We start from the raw sequence: 18904 nt of genomic DNA, 5'->3' as shown, positions 1-18904 counted from the left end.
GATTTATTTTTTTTATTTTACTTTTTTGTTTTTGGGGTACTCTATTGATTTGCGTTTTTGTTTGCTTTAATTTTTTTTTTCAAGATCTTTGTTATTAACCCAATTTAACTTTATTTATTTATTTATTTTAAAAATAAATAAATAAATCATATATATATTAAAAGAAAACATTAAAAAAATAGAGAAAAATATTAAAAAAATACAAGGATGCATAGGACTATAGGAGAGGTGAGCAATAACAATTTAAGTGTTTGAAAGACTCATAAAAAATTAATAACAGACACAACTCTAAAGAACAAATTATGGTTTATCCACATTAAAAAGTGATCATCAAGGAGAGGATCAGGCAAAGTCTTTTTTTATTGGCATTGACAAAAAGGGCACCAGAAAATTAGCATAACCCCAATGTTGACTGTGCTAACCAAGTTCTCCAATTTAATCTATTTTTATTTATTTAGGTTTATTCAATATTGTTTAAAAAAATTCATAAAAAAAAATCATGCATCATTTAACATTTTTTTTAAAAAAATTATAACAAAACAAAATTAAGCCATTATTGCCTAAATAAGTTTTAAATAATTAACAAATAATAATAATAAAAAAAAAGAAGCAAAACAAAAGGGCAGTGGAACGTGTTGGCTATTCCGGCCATCGGAGCCGTGTCTCGAGATCACAACTCGCGCTCCCTTGAAATTTATCTCCATTTCCTCCATACCAACTCTTCTTCTCGGCAAATCATCGAACACCTTGTGCTCCACTACGAGATCCCTCTTCTCCGCTTCTCCTTTCCATCTCTTCCATCTTTTCCGAGAGTCCCAGGATGATTCAGCTCTTGTTCACGGTACTGGCGGCTGAGGTGGCGCTGGTTTTGGTGCTGCTCTTCAAGACGCCGCTCCGGAAGCTTGCGATCATGGCCTTGGACCGGCTCAAGCGGGGACGAGGCCCCGTCATGGTGAAGACCGTGGCTGGTACCGTCGTCATCGTGTTTGCATCCAGCGTCTATAGCATGGCCAAGATCCAGAACCGATCTACCGAGATCGGCTCCCTCACCCCCACCGATCAAGTCCTTATGAGCCGCCACCTCCTCGAGGCCTCTCTAATGGGTAATCAATCTCTCTTTCTCGCCTTAATTCTGCTCTTACCATGCTTGGATTGATTAAAATCTCTGAATTTTGATAAAATTTGCAATCTTTATTGTTATCTACCATGAATTAATTGGTTTTTCCATTTACTAGCAAAATGAAATTCTAACCTGTTGAATTTATAAGTGTTTATGATTATGATTTTCTTGGCTATTAATGTTCATTCATGCTCATTCGCAAAATTTGTTGTCTGTGCAGTTGATTTTGATCAATTTGGTGCTTTGTTGTTAGATTGGATAATTTTGCTTTGCAGTGTGTTCACAATCATGAATTGTTATTTATATTTATGCATCATTCTCTTTATAAGATGTTTGTGTATGAATGATTCTTTAGTTTAAATTTTTCGGTATATTTATTATTTTGGAAATTGTTATGTGGAATCTATGTTTAGTTGCTTGATAAGTCAATTTTGGTAGGGATTGGACTGTTAAAAGATCTCTCTTGAACACGAGACTCCATTGGAAAAATTCACATTTCAAACTATATAAAATAGTGGAGTTGGTGATCAATTGAGTGAGAATTTACTCTTGCTTAATGATAAATGTCATGATCTTCCAAGTAGAAGTTGAGATGGATGCGTTTACTCAAACATGTTAATTGTATGGTGATACCTACATTGATGGTTTATCTGAACCTTTAAAATTGAGAATCTCTCCTAGTGGAAAGGTTTAGTGCTTGGTAAGACATGACCATATCTGATAGCACCAAGCTACTTTTCCAAAAGCCAAAAGGAATCAGGTTGGGTACCAAGGGCCATGGGATCATTTGTGGTGGAACTGAATATCAAGGGCCATGTCCAAGTTGAAAAGTAAGTAGAAGGTCCGACCAGTGCTGGATTAACAGCACAAAATAAGATGATAACACTTCCTATGGTACTTGAGCCAAAAGAAATTGTAGCTCGTTAGGATCACACCATTAAATCAACTGAACTAAGGGGCTGAACCTTGAGGTTTATTTTCTGTTTAGTGTAAAGACTTGCTTTATCCAGACTCTCCAATGATCTTGACTTAGTTTGTGGTTTGGTATTTCTTTTTTTTAGCCAAGCCACCACCATGTGGCATGAGTAGTATCTTCATGTGTGAGCTCTTCCCCTGCCTCCATTGTTAATATGAAAATCTCTGTTCTAATCAAACACAACAGTTTTTCGTTAGGACTCAAAGGGGTGTGTGCATTGTCAAGTTGGTAAATGCAACAGAGGAAAGTTAGCATCAGATGATTCTGTCAAATTTTTAAGATATTTCAAAGTGAGCTTTTTTACAGTTCCATTATAGTCATTGTAACTATCTTATGCATTAAAATGTTGCATATCAGGTTACCCTGCTGATTCAAATTGCATATCTTCTGTAACTTCATTGTAATTATCCTATAGTTTTTGTGATACATTATTTTTACCTAGGATAGATATTTGATGTATGATTTCCATATAGCTAGTGGTTCAGTGCACAATGGCATGACAAGATGCCGGCTTGAACTGCTAGAGTATTATTTCTATTTGCAGGTATTATCTGAATTATCTGTGGCTTTGATTTATTTCTTGTTCTTTTATTTTACTATCTCACCCTTGGAACTGATGGCATAAATACTCATTATGAACATGATGCAAGTTTCACCCATGTTTTGCAGGATATTCTCTTTTCCTTGTTCTTATAATTGACCGATTACACCATTACATCAGAGAACTCCGGACATCAAGAAAGACTATGGAGGCTGCGATGAAACAAAACCGAGCATTAGAAGAAGCAAAGAATGGAAGTTCAGAGGATATCAAAGCCAAGGAGAAAGAAGTATCAGATTTAACTGCAAAAATCAAACAGTTAGAAATGGACTCAGAGGAAAGATTGAAAGAAGCAAAGGCGGCCGAAGCCAATGCCTTTGCTCTTAAAAGACAGTCTGAGAGTTTCCTTCTCGAATATGACCGGATGCTGGAAGAAAACCAGAACCTTCGGAACCAGTTGCAGTCAATCGATCTTATGTTGTCACATAGTGATAACAAGAAGAACAGTTAATACTCGATTCCGAAATGCACACCTCCAATCTTCTACCTGTTCAGATCATCCTTCTTCAGTTTCAAATAGATGTAACTTTTTGATTCTCAAATTTTACTGTGGCATATCTTGCAAAACATCATATGACTTAATTGGTTATCCTTTACAGGTAAATAATAGTGGCTTGTTAGATAATTCCAATGGAGTAAGTCTTCTTGTATTATTTTCTGTTTGTACTTTGGTATTAGGATCATTAAATTCTTGCCAGGATTTTTTGACATGAGTATTGAAATATTCTGGTCTGGAAGAAAGAGAGCACCAAATTCATTGAATCTGATACACATGGTTTGATAATTCCAAGTCATGGTCAATACATACTAGATGTAATTAGAAAATGAAAAGATAAGGTTGACATGTTAACTGTTTGTTGGTCAACATGCTTCTTTTTTCACAAATGTAAATGCGAAAAAGAAGAGGTCAAAACCCAAAAGATTTAAAAATGTTTGAGGAATGGGAATCCAACTCGTTCTTTTTGTCTATGTACACACATACACGTGTGAGGTCAAGGTTGATGAGGAGCATCCTAATGGAAAAAGTCCTCCTAGACGACCACATGAAATCATAATAATAATCCCAAAAATTTATTTCAAAATTCTATATAAAAGTCAACAGGATCTCTGGTCCAACAACACTGATTCATTATGAAAAACTTGATTTATGAGATGCTCAATATTTATTTGAGTTTGAAAGACATCAAATGTAATGGTATCATTTATTTCATATATTGGACTGATAAAGATGTATGAGCTGGTCATTATTTTCTCTTATGCGTACGCCCTTAATTATATACACATTTATTCATCAATTAAAAAAAATCCTATATAGAAGCATGAATAAAATTAGAAATGTAGTGACAGGTGGAGTCAACTTCCAACTTCTGATGGCTCGGATATTTCACACCGAAATAAAAGACATATGACCCCATTCATTGAAGTTTATTCTCATCAATATACTGTGCATATACTTTCTATTGAAATATCATAAAAAAGAAGTCTTTGCATGTATTGCTTCTTTTTAAATAGTTTTGTATAGATTCCAAGTCTTCTCTATTTAATCATGAACAAACGTGACTTTGAAGGAAGTAATTGTGATTTGTTAAGTATGACCTTCCAAGCAATCTTTCCTTTTAGAGAAAGAGAGAGAGCAAAATAAAAATAAAATAAAATAGAGTGAGAAGAGGATTGGCTTGTAAGCAAGACAATGCAAAGTAAAAGAGTACAACCAATTCTTTCCTCACTAACATGAGAACTTTATCTTCTTTGATATCTATAAGCATCAAAAAGGTCACTATTCCAACACTAAATTCCAATATACTTCCTTTCTTTCATGTCCTTTTTCTCCTTTTATTTATGCTTTAACAATTCCCACAGGCTGTTAAATTGTTTAAAAAAAAAAAGAAAAAAAAAATTTAAGAGTCTCTATACTTATAAATTATGATTTATAAAAGTAAGAAACTCATGACCTTTTATTATTATCCTTTCGGTATTAGAAGCTATCTATCTAATATAAAGTTCCACCTTCCACCTCACCTAAACAAAAAAGAAGTCATCTGCTTTGAAGCAAACACTATGCTTCACTTGACTTGCATTCTATTCCAACATATATAAATCCCATCTTCTTCATCTTATTCTTCACATAATCAACTAATCAATTAATTAATTAACCAACTTCCAAATCCGTATCTCCATCCTCTCAAGCAAAAGCATCCACCACCTCCTAATCAGATCCAAATCTTTAATCTCACTCAATCAAAACACACACATTTTATTCATGCTCAAAACTAAAATTAACATTAAAATAAATGAGATAAATACAAATATCAAGGAGTAGTTAGTGTTCGGTGTATAACTTAGGACTTCAGAGGTGGCGGCCAAAACCCCATTTCCTTATTTTGACACGTGTGACCAAACGAGTCAAACCTCCCGCCAAAGTCTTCTCAATTCTATATAAACACCAACTCCTTCTCAACGCCCTCTCAAAACTCATTCTTTTCTTCTTCTTCTTCTTCTTCTTCTCCGCAATGGACTCCAAGACATGGATCAGAGGGCGAACACTAGGTCATGGTTCCTTCTCCACCGTTTCTTTAGCTTCGTTCCCGTCTTCCGGCCATGTTCAGGCGGTGAAGTCGGCGGAAATCTCAAGCTCTGGATCAAGTTCTCTGCTTCATGAACAGAGGATTCTATCAAGCCTTGATTCCTTGAATATCATCGGCTATTCCGGGTTTGATATCACTACTGAGATCTCAGATGGCAAGGTCTATTATAACCTTTTCATGGAGTTTGCCGCCGGCGGCTCTCTCTCCGACGAGATCAAAACCAAAAAAGGTGGATTTTTTAATGAAACTTCTATTAAAAACCATGTTTTTGGAATGTTATCCGGGCTCGTTGATCTCCACTCTGCCGGATTTGTTCACTGCGACGTCAAGCCGGAGAACATCCTCATCGGTGGTGATGGCCGGACGAAGCTCGGCGACTTAGGGTGTGCGAAGAAGAGTAATGAAGATGAGGGAAAACGGTGTTTGGTTCGGGGAACGCCGATGTTCATGGCGCCGGAGGTGGCGAGAGGGGAGGAGCAAGGGCCGGCGGCGGACGTGTGGGCTTTGGGGTGTACTATGATTGAGATGGCCACCGGACGACGGCCATGGCCGGAGGAGGTTTCTGATCCGTTGGTGGTTTTGAATAGGATTGCGTTCTCCTCCGACTTGCCGGAGATTCCTGCATGGCTTTCCGATGATGCTAAGGATTTTTTGAGCAAGTGTTTGGTTAGGGAGTGTGGGAAGAGATGGAGCGCCGAGGAGCTCATTCAGCATCCGTTTGTGAGTTCCGGCGAGGTTCAGGAGAAGAAGATGAACCCTAATTGGTTGAGTTCTCCGATGAGTACTTTGCATCATGAGTTTTGGGACTCTGTTTCTGAGGTTGATGATGAACAGGAAGATGTACTGGAGATTGTGAGAGTTTTGGAGATGGAGTTTAGTGATAGCACCGCCGCCGGCGAGCGGGTGGAGGAGCTCGCCGGAAGTAGTGGGGGTTGGAGTTGGGATGATGAGGATTGGATGTTGGTTAGGAGCACTGGTGGAGATATTAGTGATCAACTTCTTGTTGATGATGATGATGATGATGATGATGATGATTCATTGAATTCATCTTGTTTTTTTAGGAATAGGAATAGTAATTTAGTTGATTGTACAGAGGTGAAGCAATATTCCAACATTGTAGATTGCAGTCTTGATTATTCTCATTTGATTAATACAAGTGTTTTTGTGTATATGGTTTCTTGAATTTTGCTTTATTTTTTTTTTATGATATTAAATAAAAAAAATGTATCATGATAGAAAACATCTGAAGGAGAATGAAAGACCATTGCCTGCCGACCGCGGTCTTCGTCTATTGGCACCATCCTCTTTACACGGTTTTTTGATTGTAGGTCTTTTATGCACGAGTGAAAATTAAAAAGTCAAATCAGCACTAATTTTTTGACACGATTTTTTAATAATAACAGTTTTAGGCACAACTGAAAATTAAAAAATCAAATTAAAAATTCAATATATATTTTTTAATATGTGTATTGTTTAAATTTATAAAAAATTATAAAAAATATATCATATATATATATAAAGTTCACTAAAACGTCCATACACTCATTTTCTCTCTTATTTTTATCGTTTCTGCGTATGTTGGTAAACCTATTGTATTATATAAATATATATATATATATATTAAAGTCATGTGTAGTGTTTCATGTTTTGTTTGGTTATGGTTTCCATATGGAAAAGTATTAAGGAGTGATTATTTATTTATTTATTTATTTATTTAGTATATATAAAAAAAGAGGATGTGATTGGATTGGGTCTTGTCTAAATGTCTTGTTGCATTTGTTGTGGCTCTTGTGCTTAATTAATGGGCGCAGAAAGAAGGAAGTTGAAGGTCATTTAACGTGGTGGCTAATCTTACTTTTTTTTCAATAATATAATAATATACATGGCTCATAAGAAAGGAAACCTTTGAAAGGGCATCAAAAGCCAAGCAAGTTGTTGTCCAGGGTTTACGTTGTTCTACTTGCTAGTAGGGGCTTGAATCTGGTTGATTTTTCTAGTTCATTGAACATATCATTTAAAAACATTCCAACATTTTTTTCCCAATAAATAAGAAAAAAGATTCCAACATGCTGGCTGATTCCAGGTTCAAATTTTGTGTTTGCCATCACTCATGTTTATTATGTGCTCTTGTGATTTATATGTGTATTTTTTTTAAATTTTTAAATAAGAGGAACAAATCACATGTTAAAAACTATGTATAATTTTTTTTTAATATTATCACACATCTTAATTTTATACTTCTTTGTTCTTTTTTAATTATTATGTTTTGAAGTTTTTCTTTGTTTTTTTTATTTATCACATTAAAAAATTTGTACAATTTTAAATATATTTTTATAAATTTACTTTTAAATTTATTATACCTGTACAATTTTTAATAAATCATACTCAACTAATTATAAACTTATAATATACTTCACTAGTGGAGTTTTAAATAGTAATAGTTTTAAAAAATAATATAATTTTTTATAAAATATAAATGATCAACTAATTTTAATTAATTTTTTTAATTAGTGTGAATTAGATAAATATAACAAATAAAAAAAATATTATAGAAATTAAGTCTTTAAATTTCACCTACATATACAAAATAGCTGATGCCAATAATCTCATGTGTTGTTGGTGTGTAAATATATTTTCATTGGACACATCATTTAAAAACACAGTTTCACATCATACGTTTGCTAACATGCACCATGTTTATTATGTGTTATTGTTATTTATAAAAAAACAACCAATATATGTATATATACAAAAACAGGTTGATTTTTCTAGTACATTGAACACATCATTTAAAACATTCCAACAAGTTTGCAAATTCCAGGTTCAGATCCTATGTTTGCCAAAAAGCACCATGTTTAACATGTGCATGTGTGTATATGCTTGAAAAGTGCAAATATAATTCCTCCAAACGGTTGAAATTACATAGAGGACCTTGTAAATTATATATTTATAGTTTTTTTAAAAAAATTAAAAATACAAATTTCAAAATATCTAAAAAGAGTAAATTAAAAAAATATATATATATGATTAAATAATTTAGTAAAATAACTCAAAGGTTAAAAATATATATATATATTTAATATTACATATAAAATAAAAATACTATTAATTTTTTAGTTTATTAATATCAATTATAGATGTATTGAAAGATAAAATTCTACTTTACATAAAATTTTTTAATATATTTTATTATAAAAAACAAATGAAAATTATAATGAGCGTGTATAAACAGTTTCAAAATATACATCACACGTGTAAAAACAAGCAAAAATAAAAAAATAAAAAAATAAGAAGAATAAATTAAAGAAGAAAAGAGTTCAAATGAGTGAATGAAAAGGATAATAATATCTTGCAGTGAGTTCAAACCAAGTTAGCATAGATTCCAGGGGGGCAAGAAATAAATAAAAAAGAAAAAAAAAAAACAGTAATGGTGGTGGTGGTGGTGGTGTGTGCATGGGAACTCGCGCCTGCTTTGCTGCTGGTGCTGCGCTGCTGCTGCTCCTTTCTCAAACCCAAAGCAATGAAAAATACAAGAAAAAGACAAGTGAAGAGGATAAAGCATGCCTGGGGTGCTCTGCCCCTCCTCACACACTGCCAAAAGCTAACACCACCCCCTCATCTCTCTCTTTCTCTCTCCATTCAATCTCACCTTTTTCTCTCTTTCCCTCTTTCTCTTCATGTTCTTTCTTCTTCAAACTCCCAAGAACAAGAACAACAACAAGAACAACAAGGTCAGTATGTTTTTCTTATGTCACATTTTTCACTATTTGTACACACTGTCAAGTGCTAGCTGCAGTTTTGTTCTTTTTTCATGTAATGTAATACTTTGTGGTGTTCTTGAGATGATGGACTAATTATGAGTGTTTCATTGTTTCTCCTCTTCTTTTTCTATGTAATACTATTGTTCTTTTTCATTGTTTGTTTTTCCATTTCAAGTACTGGTTGAGAAATTAATTACCAAGATGAATGATTGCAGTGTAATGTTATTATATAATTTCAGTGTTTTAGTTCTTAGCATGTGATCGATTGTATTGCATTGTTGATGGGAATTGTTTTGCTTGTGATTTATATATAATTTGGTGTCATGTAACTCATCAGAAAGATGGTGGTGGTGGTGGTGGTGGTGGTCTTAAAGATGATAATGATGATGATCAATGGATTCCGAAACTCTGTAAGGCTGTTAAAACAAATGCAAGTACACTGATTTGAGAGGTTGGAAACAGGCAGGGGAATGAAGCTACTGGTCCGGGAGAAACATGCATGATCAACATTTTTTTTTTTGTATTAATTCATGCCACTTAATTTCCATTGTTTTGCTATTCTAATTAATTAAACATATCTTGTTGTTTATATATATATATATATAATATTCCTCAGTGTATTATTAGCTTTATGTGATTGATGAAGCATTATAAAACCCGTAAGTCTCAGTTTCTATATTTATTAATATATCAATATATTTAAATATTCTAATAAGTTAAAAATAGTTGAGCTAATAATTTCAAGTCCTATTTTGCAAAAGGCTGTCAAATTAACTTTTTGATGACACATGATTGATTAGAAAGTAGAAACTACTAATCATAGAAATTGCATTTGCCCGATATATGTATATATATATAAAGAAAAAAGAAAATAAAAATAAAATAAAAGAGTGTTAAAAGTGGATGAATTTTTTGCTTTCTTGTTTTTTTTACTAATCATTCTAGTTTCATATATTATTATTTGGCAACTCATACATTTAATAGCTCTAATAAAATAGAGTTAGTTTTGTGATTTATCCATTTTATTTAAAAAAAAATATATCAAACACTCATAATCATAATAATCAAATGATATATAATATTCAGTTGTTTCCTACTTTACTTGTGTTTGAGAGGTCTCGAGTTCAAAACCTATTAAGCACAATGTAAAAAATAAAAACGTATTTATCATCAATTTATCAATATATATAATATTTAGATCAAACACAACAATTAGTATAAAAATACTTTTTAAAAATAAAAACCTTGAATCAAAATTATGTAAAAAAAAATCCATAAACACTGGTTTAAATTTCTGGTCGTACAGATGGATGCCATAGAAATTGTAGAACTCAGCTTCTGGCTTATTATGGCCCCAGACAAATTAATGGCTAGTCACGTTAAGTAAGAACATCATCAACCACATGAAACAACAACCCAACTCACCTGCCATACCGGCGAACGCGCTTGCCGCCGGCGAGGAGGGAGTAGCGCATGGATTCGTGGAGTTTGGTGGGGGTACGGCGAGGTTGAGAGCTTGGTTTATGTGGACGAGTTTGGTGGTCATGTAGTTAATATGGAAGTTGAAGTGAGGGATAGAAACCATTAATTAATTGGAGAAGGAGCTGCATGGAGGTTTTAGGGTTAGGGTTTTAAGGGTTCGGAGGGAAAGATGCTTGAGCTTTGATGGGATCATGGAGAGGATTTGGAGCTTTGTAATTAGTGTTTGGTTTGAAGATGTATATATAGTATTATTATTGAATAATAATGTTTTATTATTATATATTAGGATTAATTTATTATTGTTAATTTATTAATTGTTAATATTAATAAGTTAAATTTGATTCAATTATAAGGGATATATATATATATATATGAACATGTTAGTGTGTTTAATAATAATGTGTTATTTGACAAATTATATTAATTAATATATAGGTAAACAATTTCCAAATAGAAAAATGAAAATGAAGTTTTACAGTTTGATAAATGAGGTTGTGAGTCATTAATTGGACAAGCCCTAAAGATTCCTCTGAAATATTCTTCAACAACTAGAAGCACTGAAATTTGTCTAAAGTCCATTTGATTCTCTATTTCCAATAAGGAAGTCTAGCAGGATCGAAATTATAACTTTTTAATTTCTAATATTCAAATGTATGTAAGATCACCAATTCACAATTGAAAGAACATCTAGAAATCATTATGAAAACTCATGATGGTTTATAAACATTCAAGAAGACTCATGAAGTGGCTTCCACCATAACCATAAACAATTAAAGCACACTCTATTTCACAAAGTCAACCCATGCATGATGCTATTTGATCTCCTCCATTTTAGACCACCATCCAATTGGTTTAGTCAACCACATCCATCAAATAGATTCCAAGACATACTTTTTGAAACCAAAAAATATAATAATAAAGATAGAGAGAGAAAAAAAAAAAAAGTCAACCATGAATGAAGTTCAAATAGTGAAAAATAGCAATATAAAAATAATAGCATTATTAATCACGGTGCCATGCTTCGTTCTTACTACATTAGAGAAGGTTGTGATGCGTGCCTGTTCGTGCCGTCTCAGTTACTCTTTTCTTATATTATTATTATAACTCTCCAATGTGAACAAAGAGGCTTACATGCAATATATACTCAAAAACATAGTTCATATATATATATATATATATATGATCCTAATTTTTCATTAAACTCTTATATGACAAATATAATTATGCATGCAATGCGAAAACTTAATTGGATATATAATCTATACATGAACAAGTTGGACAGAGATTATTGATAACATTTCTAGCCATTCATCCACAGAAAAAAGAATGAAAATGAACAACAACAACAACAACAACAACTGCAACAACAATAACAACAACTTCTTCATGTTCTTCTCCTTCTCCTTCTGTCTAAAAGCTCAATAATGGAAACAGGAATAGAAAAAGAGAAATGACCTGTCAATGGTGCAAAGGATTAGGCCCAGAGGGAACAAGTCTCTTCTCCACACCATACCTTGGATCAATCTCATTGCCATCATCTTCAATGGGAGGTTGAAGCTGCTGATGATGAACATGATGGTGATGATGATGATGGTGGTGACTATGTCTTCTTGCATGGGAACCCAACATTTTCCGGCCAATGTTAACAGTGAGAATAGTAGTACTAGTAGTAGTAACAAGTGGTCTGGCATGGCAAATCAAACCATGAAGAACAAGAAAGAGAAGGACAAGTCCTAAAATAAGGGACCTTCTCATGGCCATGAAAGAGGAAAAGAAGTCATGGGGCAGGGCATTGAAGAAGGTACGCCAAAGATAAGAAGAAACTAACAAGACTCCATTTCTTGTGGCCCTTATTATGCGGAGAGGGGAGCAGGGTTCCAAATGAATGAATGAATGAATGCTTCCGTGACGTTGAAGAAACAAAGGGAGGTCTTCCCTTCTACTAAATTTTAGCAATAACTAAAAAACAAAGCTGGCTGGCACTTTAGCCTTGATACATGGGTGGGGGGCTCCTGTTCATATGCACATATATATAATATATACTCATGAAGATTACTATTTGAGCAACATTCTGCATTGCATTCAATGTGGCAAACATTTCAATAACACCAACTTGATTTTCCAAAAAAAGCTTATTACTTTGTATTAATTGTATCAAAATTAACAGAATCTTCTACAGAGTACAGACAGTACAATAAACACACTTTCGCAGATGGTGTCCAGAACAACGTGAATGCCTAACTACTTGCGCGTTAACACCACAGAGTTTCTCCCACTACGAGCAGCACTCAGTGAAGTGTGGCTTTGTTGGACCCATGATGAAGGCTTGACCCTCCCTGTCAGCAAGGCAGATGCTGTAGATGCTTTTATTTTCCTCCTTTTTGATTCAAGTTCAGAAAGTTTGTTCCCAGCTGGAGAGGTCATTGAGGAGGCAAAAATGGAGGATGATTTGATTGCTGCTCTCTTGTCCTTCATATTCTTCTCAAACTTAGAGGCGAACTTCACTTTGGCAGCAGTTGCACCGTCCTCGGTTGATGGAGGAAGAAGCCTTATCCCTAGACCTAACTTTCTTGACGCCACCTCTTCTTCAGCAACCTTTCTCTTTTGACCCTGTATGAAGGACATAGTTAAGACTATGACAGTAGAGTTAAACAGAGTAATGGATTGTTGGATAAAGGTTAAGAGACAAACTCTTAGACGAGCACGAAGAGCTCTGTTTAGGTTGTAGTCATCAGAATGCCTGCTATCAGTAACTTTCTGGAGACGCACCAAGAGGGGCTCAGCTTCTTTCTTCTTCCGCAGATCCTCTTCCTGGTGTTCAAGACGGTAGAAGGGATCTGAAAGCTTTCCCCTTTCTGCAACATAAACCTCTATTATAAGATATACACTCTTAACAAATTTGAGGCTTTCTCTATATTGAATAATTCAAGTACCTTCATCTGCTGGCAGAGCAAATGTTTCTGCATCTTCAATGTCAAATTCTTCAGTCTTCCTCTGAGCTCCGCTAATGATGACATACTCACAGTTTTTAGGATCTGTCTGAATAACAATTTCATGCTTGCAGCATGCCGACTTCATTGTAAAGCTCCATATCTGATCAAAACTAAAGAGGTCACATTCAGCATCTAGATAACATCAAGACAGGGCTAATACGGAATAAGACAATGAGGGTAAATTCCTAACACATACAGATGCAAGTAAATAAAAGTTTTATAGAAATACAAACATTGTGAACTATGATTTTGCAAATAGGTTAAAAATTAAAAAGTCATAATGTGGAGAGCACCAGTAAATAGTAAGTACAGGAAGGTACCTTTGTAGAATAATAGTTCCCAACTTGCTTTTTCTCTGCATTAAACCTCACACCCTTGGCAATCATAGAGTTGCATCCGCCACACCATATATTGAAAGGCATTTCAAATCTGAAAATAAAAAAAATTCTTGGTTGAGAAAACTGAAATGGGTAAAAGAACAAGATTTTTATTTTTTATTTTTTTCTCTCGGACATCCACAACAACAACTCTAAAACTTAATGCTTCCTTTCACTGAGCCACATACTTGTAAACACAAATATAAGCAAAAAGTCACTCGTGCCAAATTTAGGGGTCTGTCCTCTCCAATGCTAAATTCAACTCCTCAAATGAGAAAAAGTTAACATAAGAACAAGAGTGGGTTTCACCTACTAATGGAAGCCATCTATACACTCCCAAAATGCAAATCTTCCCAGATGAAGGGTTAACCCCGTAGAAAAAAACCAATTGAACAAAGAACATGATGTGATGCCATCACAAATTGCTACAGTGAATTCAAAATAAACCCAATGAATAACTGTAAAGCAGTAATCCAATCAATTTCTAGCCAGATTATGCATTACATAAAGTTCTTTTCCTTTCAAACAAGACCGTTTGAGAAGAAATTTTACATGCTTTTTTACAGACGCACAAAAAGTGTAATTATCACTAGCAACAGCTCTTCCAAGAAGTCCACTTTTGCATGCTATCTTATTTGAAGTGCAAATCCTATTGAGCATGTTCATAGAATAATAAATAGATTAAAAAGAACTGGTTAACACACATAACAACATTAATGTTCCATCTATCCCAAAAGTTGAATAATTCTAAACCAGTAAACGCAAAAGTGTTTGAGAAAATTTGCCACAATAAGCATTAACTATAAATTCACATCATCCTTATTAAAAGCCCATATCAAAATCTTTTACCTTATAATCAAAATTCCCTGGTCTAGCTTTCGTGCCCTCTCCCTCAATGCATGTTGTCCATGAAACTTGTTCAAAGAACCCTGAACAAAGAAATCAAACTTCTCATTCAGTCCCAGCAATTCAGCATGAGTTTAAAACTAAAAATTCTAACGAAAATGAAGTCAAATTAAAAGCATCAAGCACAAAGAAGAAAAAGATACCTGTTTTGGGGTCCATTCTGGTGGATAATAGAAATTATCAGCCCTAGCAGCCGCAAGAGAAGACTGCAAAACAGATAAACAGACAATTTTAGATACCATCCATGAAAAGAAGCCAACTTTTTTCTCAGAGTTTCCATGTAGAGTGTTCCCATGGAAAAAAAAAAACTCATCATCTTCCATAGATGATCTGAAATTCGGAATTTCATCAGACGACATCAAAACTAAAGATTGACAGTAATAACAAACAAATCAATTGATTTAGAAAAAAAAACCAAATTTGGACTAACTCGTATTTAAAAAAAGGAAATTCAATGCGATTAGAGGAAGGAATTCCCATCAATCAACCGAAATATCGAACGCAAATATATATATATAAAGAAACCCTAACCTTAAGGGATCACAGAAAAATCAGAAGAATCAATCAATCAAATCCAAGAAAAAACGTAAAAATTGAGAACGACTCACAAAAGGGATAACAACATACCATGATTTCTCAATGGATTCGTCGAAGAGATCGCAATGACACTTCGAAGACAATCGATTGCCAATTAGGGATTACAATCGGGAAAACAACAAGAAAGGAAAGAAAGAAACTTATAAAGGACTGGGGCGGTCTGCTGTCTCGCAGAGCAATATATCCCATTGCTCTACCGTGTTCGCTCGCTCACGTGGTGTCTATTATTATCCTTTCACCCTTTGCACTTCCCTTGTCATATAAAATTACTAATGACCTCACTAATGTTATGTGGTGAGCTCATCCTACATTTTGCTTGCTAGAAAACGCACTAGTTAGTTAGTTGAGAGTTGATCTCCCTGGTTTCTGGAATCAGAGAATATCTTAATTTTAGTTTATCATATTCTCGACAAATGTCTCATGTGATATTATTATATTTTTTTAAATTATAATTGAAGACATGTGTCAGATTTTAATAAATTAAAATCAAAATATTCTTTGATTCGAGAACTAGAGAAAGATGAGTTGAGATCACATTTAAAACATCTAAAATTAAATTACCAATGGTCCGAACTTGAATTTAAACCCTTTTTCAATTAAAAATGATTTGGATTAGATGATTAATCCCTACCACGCAATAACATATTTAACCCTTGCCACTTCCATATAAAAAAATCTAAAAAAATTAAATTTTAAAATAAAACCTCAAATTTAATTTAAGGATAAATTAAAACTTTATTTTATTTTCTAACAAGTATCCATATGCCATGTTAAAAAAATTAATATAAAAAAAAAAAAAAAGCGTTTTACAAAAGAGCCATGGGAGCTGATTATAAAGAAAAATATAAAAAATAACTAAGATAATAATAATACGAAATCAATTGAAATTAAATAAAAATATGTTTTAATTTACTGTAATAAACCATTATTATAATTATGACGATGATAAAATTTTTAAAGTATTAAAACTAAAAACAAAATATGAAAAAGTTTATATGTCTATTTGTTGTGTTTGTCTATGTGTTTTAAAACTAAAAAAACTCTCATATGTGTTATTGTTATTGATGGTTCCGGTGGGGGTGTGATGTGTTAAGTTCACTCAAAAACTCACTCAAAGATTAAACACTCACACACAATCAAAGCAAGATAAATGAGACAAGCAAATTGGTAACCCAGTTCGGCACAACCTTACTTACATCTAGGGGTCAGGCCTGGAGAAACAATCCACCAAAAGAGGTATAGGAAGAAGGAGTACAACACTCACTCACTCACTCTCTCAATACAAAGTATATCCTCTCAAGATCGCCTGACGCCGCACACTCAACTCTCACCGAAGAGTCTCTCACTTGTTGGCTCCATCCCTAAATCTTCGAGCGGGATGTCTTATATGCATATGACCCGAGCGTCTACAAAGTTACCTCTTTTTAGAATTCTCCGCGGCTTCCTAACTTGGACACCTTCCAAAGTTATATGTTGCAACACCCGATTCTAACATGACCCACTTTCATCGAACATGATCGAGTTCTAGCGGATGCACCCCAAATCTGCGACTTTCGACCTCCGGTTCCTTGATCCGCCTCGTAGGCAGTTGACTCGACCCGAGCTCCTCCCTTGCACTGCTTCCTTCCTCACATCACTGTGAAGGTCTCCTCTCCCGGGGGACGTGCCCACTAAGGCACGCGTGACCATCCTCAGAAGATAGTCACCGAAGATCTCCCGATCTTCCTTTCCAAACTTGGCCCAAGTATGATCTTCCAAATGATCTTCGTTTGACTCATTAAAATATTGTTGCTAAACTTGATCTTGTCTTTATCCAAGTTTAGCCTTCAATATCTTTAACCATGATCTTTAATCATCCATGCTTGGATCTTCAAATCTCTAATCATATCTTAATCAATCTTTAATCAATCTCCTCATATGACTAGTCTCTATGAATAGTTCCGCCTATAGATAGCTCTTGAATCTTCCTTCAATATAGTAATGCTAAATATGGTCTTGATGATTCTTTACTTTATTTAGTTTGTGTCTTCAAATAGATTCACACCAAACTAAATCTTTGTGTCTTCAAATAGCTTCAAATAATCTTCATGATCTTCAACTCTTGCCAATAATAAAATATTCCTCTCTCTTCAAATAAATCTTTCTAAAAAAGAGCTCTATCAAAGATATGAATTATCATCCCGGATCTTACCAATGATAGATAATTATATCTAAAATAAAACTTGCTTTTCTAAAAAGATCCTATAGTCTTGATGCACTTTCCAAAAATAGTTTATCAACACATGATTGTATTGAGAGAAATATCTATTAAATCTAGATCTTAATCAAATCTCCACGATCTCCATTAAATCTCTACCTTGATCTTCATGATAATATCCTTCCGCATCATCATCCTAGTCATCTCTTTTTGATAGTCACTGCACGTCATCTTTCTAATGCATCATATAATGTCATCAGCTTACTTATGCTATATCTTTATTTGTGTTTTTGTTTATTTTTGTTTTCGTCTTTTTTTAGAAATGCGACAAAGTCTTTGAAACCCGAGACGAATACGTGGGGAGCGCCACCACCGAATCATGTTCTCACTTTCGAGATGGAGATCGACTCGGGGAGCCACACTCGACATCGCACGCTCTATGAGGACCCGACTGCGATAGGCTCAAAATGGTCGTTGGCGTCTGTCTTTTTTTTTTGCTTCTTTTAATAAATAATAATTTATCCATTTTATTTTTTTAAAAAAATTATCTAACCATTGTTTTATGAGTTTTTATAATTAACAATCAATCACGCAGGCTCTCAACCACAATGTGCCTGGGCAATTATATAGAAATATAATTTTCTATATTTTAAAATAAATTTACCCTCGCAAATTTCTTATTAGACTAAAGTTTTGAAATATCACATAAATTTGATAAAATAATTTTCATATAAAAAGTTCGCGGAATAATTTTCTAGGAAAAAAAATAACTTTTCTTCATCTTTTACACATTATCTAAAAATTCCAAATTTGATCAAATAACACCAAAATCAAAAATTTAAAAAAAAATAAATATCAAATGATATTAGAGGAAGTAATTCGGATCAATCAATGATAAACCGAATATCTAATGGAAGAAAGGGAATGAAATATGAAAACCTAATCGCGAGCGATCATTTAAAAAGAATCAATCGATCGATCAAGACCAGAAAAACGTAGAAATCCAAAACGAATTCACAAGAGGAATAGCGACGTACCATTATTTCTCAGAGGTTATTCCTCGAAGAGATCGCAACGAGACTTCGCCAACAATCAACAATTTAGGGATTACAATTAGGGGGAAAAAATCAGGAAGGTGAGAAGCTTTATGAAGAGATGGGGCGGTCTGGTGTCTCACAGAGCTATTTATACAATTGTTTTCCCGCGTTTTCTTGCTGACGTGGCGAGTCATGATTAGCCTTGCTGGTATTTTTAAATTAAGGGACCTGAAAGTTTCTAAATATCAAATATTTTGTACAAAATTATCCTT

General features: G+C 33.9%; 3 protein-coding genes across 4 annotated transcripts; 2 read left to right on the top strand and 1 right to left on the bottom strand.

Moving 5' to 3' along the window:
- Positions 1-608: 608 nt before the first annotated feature.
- On the top strand, positions 609-3328 carry LOC120262451 (B-cell receptor-associated protein 31). The gene is made up of 2 exons (XM_039270557.1): positions 609-1103; positions 2766-3328. The coding sequence occupies exons 1-2, from the start codon at positions 821-823 to the stop codon at positions 3146-3148; spliced, it is 666 nt and encodes a 221-aa protein (XP_039126491.1). The 5' UTR covers positions 609-820; the 3' UTR covers positions 3149-3328.
- A 1657-nt stretch (positions 3329-4985) lies between these two features.
- LOC120260144 (mitogen-activated protein kinase kinase kinase 18-like) lies at positions 4986-6464 on the top strand. The gene has a single exon (XM_039267586.1). The coding sequence runs from the start codon at positions 5208-5210 to the stop codon at positions 6462-6464; it is 1257 nt and encodes a 418-aa protein (XP_039123520.1). The 5' UTR covers positions 4986-5207.
- A 6174-nt stretch (positions 6465-12638) lies between these two features.
- Positions 12639-18733, bottom strand: LOC120260325 (coiled-coil domain-containing protein 130). Of its 2 annotated transcripts, none has more exons than XM_039267758.1 (7): positions 18633-18733; positions 14945-15007; positions 14745-14824; positions 13839-13947; positions 13459-13618; positions 13217-13380; positions 12639-13135 (listed from the first exon to the last, which is right to left on the bottom strand). In XM_039267758.1, the coding sequence occupies exons 1-7, from the start codon at positions 18633-18635 to the stop codon at positions 12767-12769; spliced, it is 948 nt and encodes a 315-aa protein (XP_039123692.1). In that variant the 5' UTR covers positions 18636-18733; the 3' UTR covers positions 12639-12766. The 2 variants fall into 2 exon arrangements, with proteins under 2 accessions (XP_039123692.1, XP_039123691.1); XM_039267757.1 differs by lacking the exon at positions 18633-18733 and adding an exon at positions 15429-15554.
- Between the last annotated feature and the right edge of the window lie 171 nt (positions 18734-18904).

Source organism: Dioscorea cayenensis, chromosome 5 (assembly GCF_009730915.1).
Source record: "Dioscorea cayenensis subsp. rotundata cultivar TDr96_F1 chromosome 5, TDr96_F1_v2_PseudoChromosome.rev07_lg8_w22 25.fasta, whole genome shotgun sequence".
In the NCBI taxonomy this organism is placed as follows: Eukaryota; Viridiplantae; Streptophyta; class Magnoliopsida; order Dioscoreales; family Dioscoreaceae; genus Dioscorea; species Dioscorea cayenensis.
This window is presented reverse-complemented; position numbering and strand designations above follow the sequence as displayed.